Source organism: Trachinotus anak, unplaced genomic scaffold, assembly GCF_046630095.1.
Source record: "Trachinotus anak isolate AG129_WGS33_773 ecotype Australia unplaced genomic scaffold, CSIRO_AGI_Tana_v1 ptg000025l, whole genome shotgun sequence".
Taxonomy (NCBI): Eukaryota; Metazoa; Chordata; class Actinopteri; order Carangiformes; family Carangidae; genus Trachinotus; species Trachinotus anak.
The window spans coordinates 2857620-2873007 of record NW_027273876.1 but is presented as its reverse complement, the minus strand read 5'-3'; the positions used below and the strand labels follow the sequence as shown (position 1 = coordinate 2873007).

At 39.7% G+C, this 15388-nt stretch overlaps 1 protein-coding gene across 1 annotated transcript; it reads left to right on the top strand.

Moving 5' to 3' along the window:
- Positions 1 to 371: 371 nt before the first annotated feature.
- Positions 372 to 13844, top strand: LOC139608313 (zinc metalloproteinase-disintegrin-like atrase-A). Its single transcript, XM_071461935.1, has 23 exons — positions 372 to 514; positions 1313 to 1419; positions 1755 to 1828; positions 1953 to 2028; positions 2503 to 2579; positions 3385 to 3574; positions 3946 to 4011; positions 4094 to 4156; positions 4255 to 4424; positions 4512 to 4593; positions 4700 to 4842; positions 5143 to 5329; positions 5724 to 5813; positions 6362 to 6560; positions 7372 to 7474; positions 7586 to 7751; positions 7837 to 7917; positions 8032 to 8116; positions 9970 to 10090; positions 10183 to 10342; positions 10492 to 10539; positions 11233 to 11283; positions 11986 to 13844. The coding sequence occupies exons 1-23, from the start codon at positions 478 to 480 to the stop codon at positions 12112 to 12114; spliced, it is 2505 nt and encodes an 834-aa protein (XP_071318036.1). The 5' UTR covers positions 372 to 477; the 3' UTR covers positions 12115 to 13844.
- The last annotated feature ends 1544 nt before the right edge of the window (positions 13845 to 15388 follow it).

Below are 15388 nucleotides of genomic sequence, written 5' to 3'. Positions count from 1 at the left end.
CCATTGACAAAAACAACAATTTTACTGTTGCCTCAGTTGGTCAGTTTGTTATTGTGTGGTACTTTTCCTGAGAGGATCAGAATATTTATTCCACCAGTTTAAGTCCCAGTGTTGGTTTTATGCAGACAAACATTTTTTAATTCAGAGAGACTGGAAACCCAACCCATGAGATACTCAAACCATCTGGATCAAAACATTATTTTCCGACCATTATACAATTAAAAATACTTAATTAATTATGTTTTAGATTCAGTTCACCTCTGATCAGAGTAATGATTTGATTTTGAAACATTTCGTCCTGACGGAAGTCTGAGCTCAGGTGTTTTTTTTATCATGTTGTCTCTGGTACATGTGGAGGCGGTGATAAGCGCTGACCGGAGGCGGAGCTTCAGCGGAGGAGCCGGCAGCGAGGACCGGGACCAGCAGCGGCAGACCCGGGCGCACAGTTGAGGCGGTGGCCGAGCAGAGCGCATCGTGATGGGGGGAAACATGTTGTCGCTGTGGCTGACGTGGGGTAAGTCCTTTAACTTTAATTGTATTATTATTATTATTGTTATTATTATAATGGAACATTTGTTTAGGTTGACTGAGCAGAACAAGGTGCTTTGACAGTAAAGAAGTGAAGGATGTTGCAAATGCAGAAGTTATTAATGTTCATCCTCACATTAGAGCAACAGAAAGTTTATCTGAAGGTTCACATTTGATGTAAAACTGGATTAAAAGTTTTTAAATGACATATTTTTCAGGGTGTCGGTGATTGTTAGGGTGTCTGCAGGTCCTGAAAAGTCTTAAAAACCTGCAGAATTATTGAAAGTCTTAAAGATTTTCTGTGTCCTGCCGTGGACAGTAATAATAATTATTAATATTTTACAGTGTGTGTAATTATAACAAAACTGGCTGTAAACAGCACCTCACAGCTTTTGTTCCAGACCCTCTGACCTTATGTAAAATTCACATGTGGACCTTAAGTTAATTAGTTATTTTCTAATTGGCTAATCCATCCATGCATTTCCTGCTCATACAAGTCGTGTTTAATAATTAATGAATGATATTATTAGGGACTATTAATAGGAAGTACTGACAATAACCCGATATAAATACTTTATCATCCCTGCTGGTTTTACTTTTATACTTTAGCTGGTATCATTGTGAAATATGAGTCAAATTCTATTCTATGTGATATTAAAATATCTTAAAAAGTCTTTAAATTGAACTTGGTGAATCTGCAGAAACCCTGTAATTCAGACTGAGTCCACATTGTGTGAAGATAGTGAGTGTGAATGTGAATAACTGTGTAGTTTGTTGTGTGTAGCGTGTTTCATGCAGAGCTCCGGGCTGCTGTCTCATGTGGAGCGATACGAGGTGGTCAGACCCCGGAGGCTGCAGGAGAGGCAGAGGAGGAGCCTGGAGGACAACCAGGTGACTACACCTCACCTGTACACCATTTAGACACTACAGGGACTCCTCACAGAAAATGCTAAACGTTTTGTTGAAACTGGCAGTGGTGGAAAGCGTTTACTCAGCCTCTGTTCTGAACCACAATGATATGTGATATTTTTCTTGAGTATTTTATGCTGCTTTATACTTCTACTGCACAAGTGAGAGAGAAACATCAAAGTTTTGTCTCCACTACATTAATCTGACAGTTGTTAGTAGCTATTGCCTGACTTATACTGGATCTTTGAAGACATATCGATATTAGAGAGTTTAAAAATCTGATGATATGTTTTTATGTGACTGACAATTCTCTGCAGCTTTACCCTGATGTGGTGCAGTATAAGTTGGCCATTGAAGGGAGGAACCACACAATTTATCTGGAAAAAAACAGGTAAACACTGCAGGTAGTTTTTTTAATAGAAAATCTCTTTCTGTCAATAAGAAAAAATATTAGTGTAATAGTTAAAAATGTAGTAATAATAAGAAAGTGGTCTGTTACACCCTGTGTTTTACAGTGAACTCATTGGGAGAGGCTACACTGAAACACACTATTCAGAAGACGGGAAACGAGTGACAACATCACCCAGTGAAGTAAGATTTTATGAGAAAGTGACAGTCAGGAAGTTATTTTTTCTTTATTTTCTGAGATTTTTTTTTTTTAATTGAAAAAAATAATCAGGACATTAATTGATACTAATAGTTAATGTACATATGAAGCCTTATCAAGACAAGAAAAAAAACATTCTATTTTCTACAAATGACCTCTGTGGCTATAATCCAGTCCCTATTGTTTGATTTTTCCTATTAGATGTGTGGGACATTATCACAGATATATGGGACTGTACTTAAAATAAATAAATGCTACATTTTTTATGGGCTGATGTATATTTTGCTTTGTTATAAAACCAAAGGTTGTACATCGTAAACCTTTAACACTAACATTATGGTGTTCAAGTGATAACAATCTGACATGATTCATGAGTTTAAGTTCATTCAAAACAAAGAAACTCTTTGTGGAAAATGACTCTGAGTGGACTGTAGAGTTCTGTCTGTGTTTTCACTCAGGATCACTGTTATTACCACGGACATATTAAAGGCGTGGTGGACTCTTCGGTCAGTGTGGGAATCTGCTCGGGCATTAGGTAAGAAAATCAGGATATTTTCACATCTTTAGACTTCTTACTTGTAATTTGCCGCTTACATGATCTCCAGTTAAAGTTTCATAAACGTTTGTGAAATGTGTTGCTTCATGATATTCTGAAGCCAGTAAATGTGAACACAGCTTTTTATATTTTAGTCTCCATTCCCTTTGAAATGAAAACCCCGGCTGTTCTAATTTGCCTTTTATCTATTTTAATAGATTATATTTTTCTATTTATTGTGTTTTTAAAGGTCCCATATTTTAAACTTTTCCTAGGTGTTTTAGTTGTAGTGTTGATCTCCATCAGAAGATATATCTGTGGTTTTAAGAACCAAAAACCTTCTCAGTGTAGTTTTACATCTCCTCTCTCAGGCTTCTCTCTGGAGCTCTAGTAACAACAGGTCAGTCAGCCAATCAGAAGAGAGGATCTGAGCCTGCAAGTTTGGATGGTGGGTCCAGGTCATGGATGTATTATAAGATCTTATAATACATCCATGGTCCAGGTGTGCTGGATTGGAGCATGGCAGAGGGTGGTGACTTAATTGTGACATCACAAAGTTCCAGAAGTCCTGACGGCTGGTTTTAAGGTTCAGTGTCTGAATACAGGCTGTGTGCATTTCTCTGTGGACTGAGGCTTTGATACTTTCACAGTATTAATATAGAACCTAGACCTGCTTTATAATCACAAATACATGGACATCTACCTTTAGATTATATGGGACCTTTAAACGTTCTAATGCTTTTCTTTACCTTTTGTGTCTGAAAGGTGTCATACAAATAAATGTTCTTCATCTCTGTGTTTGCAGTGGCTTTGTGAGAGCCCGGCAGCAGGTTTACCTGATTGAGCCCCTGGGACAGTCTGAGGACGGCGACCATGCAGTTTACAGACAGGAACACCTGAAGATCAGCGGCAGCCCCGGCTGTGGCTCCTTGTCCAACACCACCATGCTCTACGACCGGTACCGGCCTGGTGGACTCTTTAGATCCAGATCATGGGTAGGTGACCTGTCTATGTTTTTATTTTTTATAGCTTGGAAATAATGGAAGTTCAAAGCTACAGTAACTGATTTTTTTCACCACTTGGGCAAACTAGAAAGAAGCGAACACAACATTAACTTGTGTAATCATTAACTTAGAAATTGATGTGTTAGCAAACAGCTGTCTAGTAGTTACAGGCAATATTAGCATTCATTTGGATCATGTTTGTGTCCATCTGATTAATTTAAATGTACAAATAAAAGATAAGTGAATAATATTGATAAGTAATGAAATGCTGACATAATAATAATTTATAATAATATTTTTTTTTGCTGACTGATTCACATATGAATATTAATATGAAGTTTGACTTTCTTGTGTCCTTTTAGAAAACTAAGTCTGTCACAAGTGAGCAGAGGTTTGTGGAGCTGTATGTGGTGGTCGACAACACTGAGGTAAATATATCATTTAACTTTCTTTAGCTTTCGCTCCCTCGCTCCATAAATCTGATCACATTTGTCTCTGCTCTTCCTCCAGTATAAACGATATGGAAGTGAGACTAACTCCCGGATACTTGGAGTTGTGAATCACGTTGACAAGGTAATTTTTTTTTTGTTTTCAGTTCAGGCTCATGTTGTGTAAGCTGTTTGCTTTTAGCTGCCGTTAGCTGACAGCAGCGTCTCCGCCTCTGCCTGCAGCTGTATCGACCTCTGAACATCCGCGTCATGCTGGTGGGGTTGGAGATTTGGACGTACAGAGACTACATTGACGTTGACATTGATTCGGAGAAGACTCTGGACAATTTCCTTGTGTGGCGCCGGGCTGATCTCCTGCAGAGGACGAAGCACGACAATGCACAGTTTGTGACGTGAGGATCCATCTTGGAAATCTGTGCAGATGTTTAACACAGTTGTGCTGCCAGTTTGACCTGATGTTAGGTTTTTGTCTTCGACAGCGGCAAAGATTTCGACAAAGATACGGTCGGATTGGCAAACAAATTTGCCATGTGTACGGAAAACTCAGGAGGAGTCAATCAGGTGACTGACAACATCTAACTTACACTGATCCTTCAACTCCAACATCCTCGGTATTTAATGACGTGTTCTGCAGAATTTAAGGAAACATTGTGTATTTCTCCTCCAGGATCACCATGACAACCCGATAGGCCTTGCCTCCACCATTGCTCATGAGATGGGACATAATTTTGGCCTGTCCCATGATGCAGCGGGGTGCGTGTGTGGTCCATATTACAGCAGCGGGAACTGTGTGATGGCAGATAAGCTGAGGTGAGGATGAGAACTGGTCGACTGCACTGTTGCTTACAAAGTTTATTTTTGTTGCAAGATACCAAAAATGTTTTGATGAGCATCAGGAGCAAATCCCTGCAGGAGGTTCAAGATCTGGTGGAAAGCCTGAAACCAGGAGAGAGGAGGCTGTTGCAGCAGCAGATTAATGTTAGGCTGTCCGCATACTTTTGGCAAAAAAAATTGAATACAGTGCTTTAGCTCATGGTTAAAATAAAATCACAATACTAACCGGTGTTCAGTGAGTCTCTATCCTCATTGAATCTCTTTGCTCGTCTTCAGGACAGGAAACCAAGCGTTCCCGGAGTTTTTCAGCAGCTGCAGCGTGGATCAGCTTGCTGAATTCATGGAGCGAGCTCAGCCCAGCTGCCTGGGTAAACCCGGCTCCGTTAAGACCATCGCTTTTGGGCCTCGCTGTGGCAACGCCCTGCTGGACCCTGGAGAGGAGTGTGACTGCGGCACCGTGGAGGTAAAACTTTCAGAAGAGGCAGTTTGTAGCAGATTAGTCATTTTTCATGACCTTGGAAAGTTTAAATATATCCTTTGGTGGGGGCAGATGCCATGTGGGTTTTCTACTGTAGCTGACTGGTGTGGTTTCCTGTGTGAGGTTGCAGATCCTAAAAGGGGGGGGTAAGTGGTGATCTGCAGCACGCTAAGCTGGAGTTTGGCCTCAAAGAGTGAAAATAGTTTTCCTCTGCGCTCATGTCTTATCAGAGGGAATTTCTTGGCAGAGGTGCTGCTTGTGTGGGAGATTTAAATCTGAACTGTTAACACTTGAGTTTCATCACTGCATTTCCTGTCAGGGGGGAACTGGATATACACACATGCCACAACTGAAAAAAAATGTTTGTGTTGTTTTCTAGGAATGCAAGAACCCTTGTTGTGACGCCTCATCTTGCCGCCTGACTGAAGGGTCCCTGTGTGCTCATGGACAGTGCTGCGACAACTGTCAGGTACTTCAGCCCCCGGTACTCAGCTGCCTGTAATGTGGCTGGTAAAGTGGGTTCCTTATACTTTGTTGGGACTAAGAATCTAAGCTATGCTTGCTGCTCTTTCAGACTTTACTAGAGGAAAAGCTAGAACATCACCAAAGTCATTAGGATTCTTTCACTGAGGACCAAAAGTATCTGAACCTAATTTCATGGTATTAGATATTTCAGTCAGACCACAGTGTAGGCCACAGAGGTCAATCATACAGACACACCCTGGCTCTGGCTAATAACTGTGGGCGGTGTAATGACGACAGGAGGTTACTCTTAAAATTACTCTGAAACAGCAGCAGCTCAATAATAACAGGAAACAGAGGCTGATATCCGGCTGTGTCCATGAACCGTAACTCACCACATCCTTCCTCAAATGACAGTTTCAAGGACTGAAGAGGTGATGCAAGTCCTGAAATATTAGATAAATACACAAGCTAATTATATACACAGCCAACATCTACTTCAGCCAACTCTTCTCTGTTCTTACTGTATCATCTGAAATGTTGTTTAATTCACAGTTCAAAGCCACAGGAAGTGTGTGCAGGAAGTCAGCCAGTGGCTGCGACCTGCCAGAATACTGCACGGGCCTGTCGGGGGATTGTCCTGAGGACAGCTTTGAGATAAACGGCAAACCCTGCTACGACCAGGCACAGGGCTACTGCTACAACGGCCAGTGTCCCACACACGAGCAGCACTGCTGGAGGCTGTTTGGACCAGGTACACTCAACTCTCTACAGAGTGTGGCCATTCAAGGAAAAAGGAAAAAATACGGAGATAGTGGGTCAAAGTCATGACTTTTTAAATCCAAATTATTATTTTGATCTACTCAATCAAAATTCTGAGATTATATGTCAGAATTCTGACTTCATCAGTCAAAAGTATATCATGTTATAGCTTATAAAGACATAAAGACATTATAAAGTCAAGGCACGAAATGACAGTGTCGTGAGAGATGACAGGAAATGAAGGGAGTGATACCTGATCAGATTTGAATGAAGGAAGTTGTGCACGTCGTCGTATATCGGTCGCGACTATCTCAGTATTTTTTATCATTCCTCTTTTTTCATCTTTTCTTTCCATGACATAAGTGTGTTTCTCTAGAAACCCCACAAACCATTGGATCAGTCATTGCAAACTTGTGCTGTGCAGCTGAAAAATGTCTACATCAGAAAACTGCAATTAAGATTAGCATATATTAATATTATTTTCCACTTTCACTTAATTAGTTTTTAATTCAACATCAACACAATAACCATTTAAGAGATTTTAACCTTTTAAACGCCAGTTTGTACACAGTGTATTGTAGACATATCACGGGAGCCGAGCTTGAAATTCAAATATCAAAAATGAAAAGAGCAAAAATGGACGCACAAGGTTTTAACCCATAAAACTTTACATTAAATTCTCTGACTAATTCTATGATGATTAAATTTAATTTTAATTCATCTTTAAATTTTATCATCCCTCATGTGTTGTTTTGGCGTCTTCCACACTAAATAACGATGAATGATGAATCTTCTTTCCTCAGGGGCCATCGTTGGACCAGATATGTGTTTCGACCTGAACAAACGTGGTGAGAACGGTGCCAACTGTGGGAAGAACAAATTCGGCTACATCCGCTGTGCTGCAGAGTACGTACCAGAAACTGTGCCAGAACTAAACAGAAGCAAAGGCTAAAATAAAAGGTCAGTTTTAACATGTGTGTGCAAGTGTTTCATCAATTTATTGTTTTCTTTTTGTAGGAATTTGAAGTGTGGATCTATATTTTGTGGAGGAGGGGGGGATTCCATCACAGGTAAAAGGGCAGGCTACACTGTGCTAGGCCTCGAATGTAAACTAGCCATAGACGACGATAAGACCAGAAACATGGACATGGTGCCTAAAGGAACCAGATGTGGACCAAATAAGGTAAAATATTTAGCAGGGAGACACATTACCTAAAGTTTTCTGATTATGTTGGATGTGTTGCTCAGATTCACTCATTTGTGCTCAGGTTTGCCTTGACAACAAATGTGTGGATATATCAGTTTACGGGAAAAAGGAGGATTGTGCAAAGAAATGCAACAATAACGGGGTGAGTGGGTTAGAAATCACTTCCAGCTGTTTTACATTTGCCTGTTCTGGATCAAAGTGCAACTCCAAGTGTTTGTCTCGTGTCTAAATTCATTTCATTGCATTTTATCTTTAGGTGTGTAATCACAAGAACGAGTGCCACTGTGATCCCGGCTGGGCCCCCCCTTACTGTGACATCCAGTACGCAGATTTACCTGAAGGTACAGAACAATTCACTGGACTTGATTTTAAGACAGCAAATGTGCAAATTCAAACTTTTTTCTTTGAAAGTTTGAATTTGTTTTGCTGCTAAATATAAAACCTGTATCTGTGTGAAGTGAAGGTCAGCTCCCAGTGAGCGGAACAGACAAAAACAGGTCACACCTGCGTGTTGAATCACTCTTCCAGTAAGTTAAAACATGAATGATTCATTATGAGTGATCTTCCAGTAACTTAATCTTTGCTCTGATATATCTTTAACTTTTCCACCATTAAAAACTCATATATTCTCATATGGCACATGCTAACATGTCGTGTTTTTTTGCACAAGGAGCTAAGAGAGAGAGAAAATGTATTTTCCCTCAAAACCTGAAAATGTAGTTTACCGAGTGATTCAGTTCTCACAGTAAACAGACTGAAAAACCAAACAAAGGGGAAGAGGAGAATTAAACAGTCAGCAGGCCGGAGTTGTGCAATACCTCTGTACAGCTTGTAAAATACCTTTTTTTTATATCCTTCACCAGAACAGAACAAAGATATAATGAAAGCTCTGTTTTCAGTTTGATTCTGTGTGTTTCCCAAATTATGGTGAAATGTGCAGAAAAGCATAAGGACAATAAGAGCATATGACTGTTGACGCACTGAATCTCCTGCCATCGCTTTCTTTCATTCTAGTGTTTGGGAAAAGCCAGTCTTGCTGAGGCATTGTGCAATTTTGGCAGTTCTGCTGATTGTTTGGTTGTTGTTATGCACTGGAAAAAAAAGAGAAATCACTTATTTTGTTTAAAAAGAGGCTTATTAGAGGCTTATTTTTTAACTAACGAGATATTTTTATTATCCGTACACACCAAATTAGTCCAGTTTAACTAGGAGCTTTTCTTGTTATAACAACATGTGACAGTGTTCCTGTCAGGGCTGCGACTGACAATCATTTCAATATATCTGCACCATTTTATCAATTAGTTTATTGTTTGGTCTAAAATCAAATCAAATCTCTCGCCTGTGTCCGACCAACAGCGCGAAACCTAAATACGTTCAGTTTGCAAAGATATAAAAGAAATGTCTTCAGTGATTGATTATTATTAATAGTTGCAGATAATTTTTTTATTGATCAACTAATTGATTGTTGCAGCTTTACTTGTATCACAGAACCTTCTCAGTATTACACAAACTCAGCATCTCTCAATAAAACAAGCCTCCTCTTGTTATAACGTGAGTTTCTAAGACAGAGGCGTGTAAAGAGAAGCTGCAGCCCAGAGCCACGTTCTCCTTTTAGAACCTGAGCAAATGTTTCCTGGTTGTGGTGCCAGGAAGAAGCTGTGGTAGTTACTTCTTCTTTGTCCTCATTTTATGAGCATTGAGCTGTTTTCTGCAAAGACTAAACAGTAGTAAAGTCCTGTTTTCATTTGCATTAGTTATTTGTACTAAAACAAGAGTGTGCAGCTATGCTAGCAGCTATGCTAGCAGCTCTGTGAGGCTGCACAATGATTGAGCTAAATGCTAATTTAGCTGTTTAGCAGGTATAATGTTTAGCACCTTAGTTTAGCATGTTAGCATGCTAACATTTACTGATTAGCACTAAACATAGCTCAGTGGGAATGTCATTAGTTTTACTGGTGTATGGCCATAAACTGAACTGAGCTAACTGAGATGATGATAAATGAAAAGTCAGGATCAGCAGTGTCATTACAATCCATCCTCCAAGGGACAGAAATGTCTGAACCAGATTTCATGGCAAATCATCCACTTTTTGGTGAGACATTTCCACGCTGTGTAAATACATGTCTTTTTTCCACATAAAGATTAATTTAAAAGCTTCGTACAGTAAACAGCATTTCCCTCTCTCTGCCTGCAGGTCACACTGGGATAATAGCTGGTGTGTGTGCAGCTCTCTCCATCCTTCTGGTGATCACTGTAGTGATTGCAGGGCTGATGTGCTGTAAAAAGGACAACATTGACAACTACAGCTCCAAAAGGTAGTTTTTTTTTTCTTTTTCTTTCGTACGTCTCACATCCGGCTCTGTTTTAGTCTTTTGCTTCCCAGCTGAATAAATTTTGTGTGTTACAGGAAAGTGCACTCAGCTCCAGGCAAGTTGAACCCGATGTTCCAGGAGCCAAGCGTTAAGGAGAGACCTCAGATCAGTCATCCCACTTTTATGGAATCAACAGCAGCACAAGCCAGTGCTCCTCTGATTGTTACTGTGGCTCCCAGCAGACCCGCTCCACAGGTACAGACAGCAGCCATGCAAAATGAATTAGTCAAGGAAATTCGTGTCAGACATCAATTAGTTTTATCATGAGTGGGAAGCTTCCAGAAACGTATTTACACAGTCAATGCAGAGAACTGTTATAGTTACAAAGTGCCTTTTGTTTCCAGCCTCCAAATAAAGTGTCTTCAGTGTCGTCTACCTCACAAACTGAGCCGGTGAGCTTTTTTTTTTTTTTTTTCCATACATTCTTGCAACGTGACCTAGTACATACTGCAAACTGAGGATCGTATTCAGAGTTGGCCTCTTTAGTCAGCTGCTTAAGAGTCAAAAGTCACATTAAATAATACATAGAGAGAGTTTACTGTGGTGTGCACGGCTGGTGTTATTCTGTGTTTGAGACCAAAAGCTCAAGCCCATTGGTTCCTACTTTTACAACTTAATAGTTTCATTTTTAACAAAGGCTCAATTGAGACATTGAATAACATTTTCTAAAATCTACCCACAAGGGGAAATAGGGTTATATGGTAGGGACTATTTTCAGCTGTGTATTAATACACATTTGGTGCTCTGGAGGTCTTTTGCTACTCAGACAGTACTTGTTAGTGGAATCAGTTCATTGTTGGTTTTAGTCTTTTCTGGAGTTTATCAACAAAAAGAAAAACAGAGTAGACTTGTCCTCTAGCTCCATGTCTGTGCAGCAGACTGAGTCAATTACAAGATGCAAATAAAAATCTGAGCGACTTCTAATGTGTTCAGATTGGTTTCCACGGATGTATCTCGGTGAGATTCGGTGAGATTTGGATATTTGGAAAGTTAACTCTGAATACGACCCTGGTTATTTTCTAATGCTACTATGTTTACATTGACAAACCAAACACAAACGTCTTTGACTTCTTCTTTCATTACAGACAAAACCTCAACCTCCAGCTAAACCTTTACCACCTCTGAACAAACCACAGGTGAGCCATGCCTCTACTTCTCTCTCCAGCCTCTTTGTAAACGACTGGTTGAACAACAGAAGACGTTGTTGTTTGATTTATATACAGGATGTTTGTTATCTTTAATTTTATATGCATGAAGGAATATATGAGCTGAATCACGTTCACCAGCCTCCATTTGTTTAATTTCTTTACTGAAGTCGTCTCCGACCTGGAGACGATTGAAGAAATCTGTCTTTTTAAGGTTGTTTGTCTTTGATGAAGCCTTTATCACTATGTGTAGTGCAGTGGGCTGTTACACCTGCACGAACTGCATATCAAGACCAGAGGACTTAAACTTTACATCATATGCGATCCATCTCTCTTTTCTTGCCCAAAAGGTGCAACCTTTTGGAGGTTTTAAACCAAACCCTAAAGGTTACTTTGGTCCATTTATGTGTTCTTTTTGATAAGTACTTAATCTGCTTCCTCTATCTGCCTCTTTAAACTAGTTTCTTGTGCTGCATGTGAGTGTTCCCTCCAGGGATCATTAGAGTCTTGTCTTAAAGTCACAGTCCCATTTTCTGTCATGTGTTACACTGATACTCTTTTTTTGGGACCAAATAAAATTGCAGCAAAATAAAATATTAAGACACTCTCTCCAAACATCCAGTTTTAGAGGAGAAGAAGAAACAACTTCACATGTAGAAGTCTGTCTAAAATATCATCTTTTTTCCTTTTCAGCATAAGGCAGCCAAACCCAATCCCCCTCCTGTACCTCCAGTCAAGCCCAGTCCTCCTCCAGCAGCCAGAATCAAGCCTTGTACTCCTCCACTACCCCCAGCAAAGCCACAAGTCCACAGACTCACATGAAATTCTCATTAAAGGTTTAACCAAAGCAGAAGACATCAGTCTGTATATATGTATAGAAAGAGAGCGATCCTCGCTGGGATCAGAGGGATGAGTCAGGGAGGGCAAAGAGAGAGGAAAAGTTTACTCTTCAAAGCCTGTAAAGATGTCTGCGTGACCGAGGCTCGACTGACTGAGAATGTCTTTGATGACTCCAGACCAACGGCTTTAGCTGTGGAAAAGTGATTTTCTTCTTTGGGGGCGGGGCTTCTTCCTTGAAACAAGCGTATTATTGAGTCGTTACTTTGCACTTTTATAAGTGTGAGCAAGATGGTGCTCACGTGAAAATGTACTTTTTAAAATATTTATGTAATGTTTGCAAAAGGGACTGTATGAAAATTATTGGCGGGAGATTGTATAGTTACTGAAGACAGTATTCACAACCTGTTTCTGCTTTCTGCTGCCCCCAAATGGCCAAAAATCAGTTACTGCAAATGACGAGTTGGTTATTTTGAGATATCAGAGGGGACGGTGTCGCGTTTTCTTCTTAGCAAAGTTAGACATGTGAACTTCCGCCAAGGACAAACAATCCTACACGTCTTTTTTTCTCAAGTGTAGGTTTATTTTTTTATTGTCTTTGATCCTTATGCACAACAGCTGGGTGATTTTATTACCTATTGTGTGAAATGATGACGTCAGCATTGTACAATTCATACATCTCTACAGCTGTACGAATTGTCTCATTGCTATGTCACTACTATTGTTAGTGTGTCATTTTATTGTTGCGTGTTCAACTAGAACGGAAAATGCAAAAAAACGCAAAACGCAAAGGCCAAACATGTCAGATCATTATCTGGATCTGCAACGAAGTTTACAGACTCAACCATCAACAACATAAATATGTCCGATTTGTTCAAGACATCAAGATCCAAACATTATTCCCTGAGAAAAAAATTTGACAAAACTGTCAAAAAATGCAGATCTTGCAACATAGAAAGTAATAAAAAAAAATTCTGTGACTGTGCCAAGCTGCTTAAAAATAGACAAATGAACCCTAACAAACCAACAGTCATGGGTGAAAACATAACCTCCTTGACGGAGGTAATAAAGGCGAGGAGGGCAGCTGAGCCCGATAATTTTCATACAGTCCCTAAACTGAGTCCAAAGCCAGTCTGCACCTTCTTTAAGGTCACTTTTATATCTCTTTGTACTGTACTTGAAAACATATGAATGGTACACACAGCATGGGAGGCTTTGCACAGTTCAGATGACCTGTGTGTGTGCTGCTGTGGTTCAGCTTGAAACATTTACATGCTCCTGTGTTTATTTCAGTCCCAGGCAGGGTGTATGACAGAGCCTCGAGGAGCAGTTACTTGTTTTTTTTTTTTTTTTTGTTGTTCTTTTTTACTGCACTGATGTTTTTCAAGGGCAACAGTCATGAGGCTCATACGATTTAGGTTAAGTTATAAATTAGTGGTTTATCACCAATTGGTCTTAAAACACAAAATATCAGTTGTGATCATAATTCTACTCTTTAATCTTACACGATTGATTGAATGTAAAAACTCATGAAAAGCCTTTTGTTGCAACAAATAAAGTGCACTTTATTACAAGAGTATGATGGGATGATCATGTTGCATCAGCAGATTTCACAATTTACCAGTGTGAAGCAAAACATGACGGAGAAATTCTTATCTGCTGTGTTTTTCACAAGTACGTTATTGCATAATGATTAAAACTTACATTTTTCTCTATGGAGTCTGGTGTCTATATTTCTCTGTACTGTTTTTGTCTTTTTATTAACCCACTGAGCAGTCCGCTATTGTTCTTCCCAGCAAACTGTTTACATCAGTTCACAGTTAATCCATATTTATTGGTCTCCAGTGAAAAGCTGAAGGAAATGGACTAAGAAGCAGCAGTGAGTCAGAGCTCTGCAGCCAGGCTCACACTCTCCCATCATGTGCGCTTCCTGCTCTGGCCTCTTAAACAGTGGGACACAAAAGGTTAATGGGTTTTGTTCTGTTTCCAGTTTAACACAGGCTCAGTGTTCTCGTGGGAAACAATGAAGGACTTTATAAGCTGAGCATCCAGCCAGTGTAACTCTATGGATGGACGATAACAGTCGGTCCAACGACTGTTTAATGGATTATATGAAATTTTATACAAACATTAATGATCCTCAGAAAATGAATTGTTAAGACTTAAGTGATCCCAATGACTTTTCATCAGGGTCAAAATATTAGTTCAGTTTAAGACCACATCCCTGTGGAATTCATGTCACTGTGTGTAGGTCTAGCTAACAAGTGTTAGCATGCTAAAATGCTAAACTAAAATGGTGAACATGGTAAGAATTATCCTAGTTAAACATCTGCATGTCAGCATTGTTTTATGTCGAGGTTGTTTTATTAGAACTGGATTGCATGATGTAGGACAGGAAGACAGTTTTTCATTATGAAATATGAAGGAGAAAAAAAATAAAGTTTCTCCCCTTAATAAGCAAAGGGTCACTGTTAATATTCCCTCCCTCCTTCTGCCCAGTATATAACACATAATGGAAAATCAGGGACAAAAGGTGAAAAATAAAAGAAAAGATAGCGGATGGTCACTTATACAACGAGTTTCCACTACAGGTTGTGCTTTAGGTAACGGACGAGCCACATCCTGTTAAACTGCGACTCAGAGCAAACCTTATCTTTTCAAGGTGGAGGGTGTCGGCCATTTCTTTGAGCCACATCTTAAAAGCAGGTTCCTCCTCCTTCTTCTGGAATAACAAGTTTCAAAATAAGTTTTTTGGCTGTTATCAGGCTGCATGTTAGCATTGTTAACATTAGCATTTAGCTTCAAGCACTGCTGTGCTGTGTCAGATAATTAAGTGTCCAAATTCTTAATTTACTGCCGACTATTGAGTGAAATATTTAGTGTCTCTCATAGAGGAGGAGTGAATGAGTGAACAAAGGAGTGGTTACAGGTCACAACATTTTACAACACACAGCACACAGCATTTCAGCTTCTTTCAGCTCATCATTTTGGTTCTACGGCTGCAACTTGACTGTTTTGTTCACCCTCGTCATCCTCATTTCCAGACTGACACAACACGGTGGAGCATTTAGCAGCTGAAGAGCCAGAAACTTCCCAAGGGAGCTGGTGGAGACCAAAAACTGAGCTAAAATTAATCTTCAGAATATTTGGTAAAGTTATTTTATAAATGGATCCGGCACTGTGTATTGATGTTAAAATTGATGTTAAAACAGTAAAGGGACAAACACAAAAGTTGCTGCAAATATCTCGGTAGTAATGA

Bases quoted from the DNA above. Each gene is read 5' to 3' on its own strand.
- LOC139608313 (XM_071461935.1), top strand. From the start codon at position 478: ATGGGGGGAAACATGTTGTCGCTGTGGCTGACGTGGG. The intron at 7,918-8,031 runs GTGAGTGGGTTA...TTTTATCTTTAG, and splicing joins AGAAATGCAACAATAACGGG to GTGTGTAATCACAAGAACGA. The intron at 10,540-11,232 runs GTGAGCTTTTTT...CTTTCATTACAG, and splicing joins CTACCTCACAAACTGAGCCG to ACAAAACCTCAACCTCCAGC.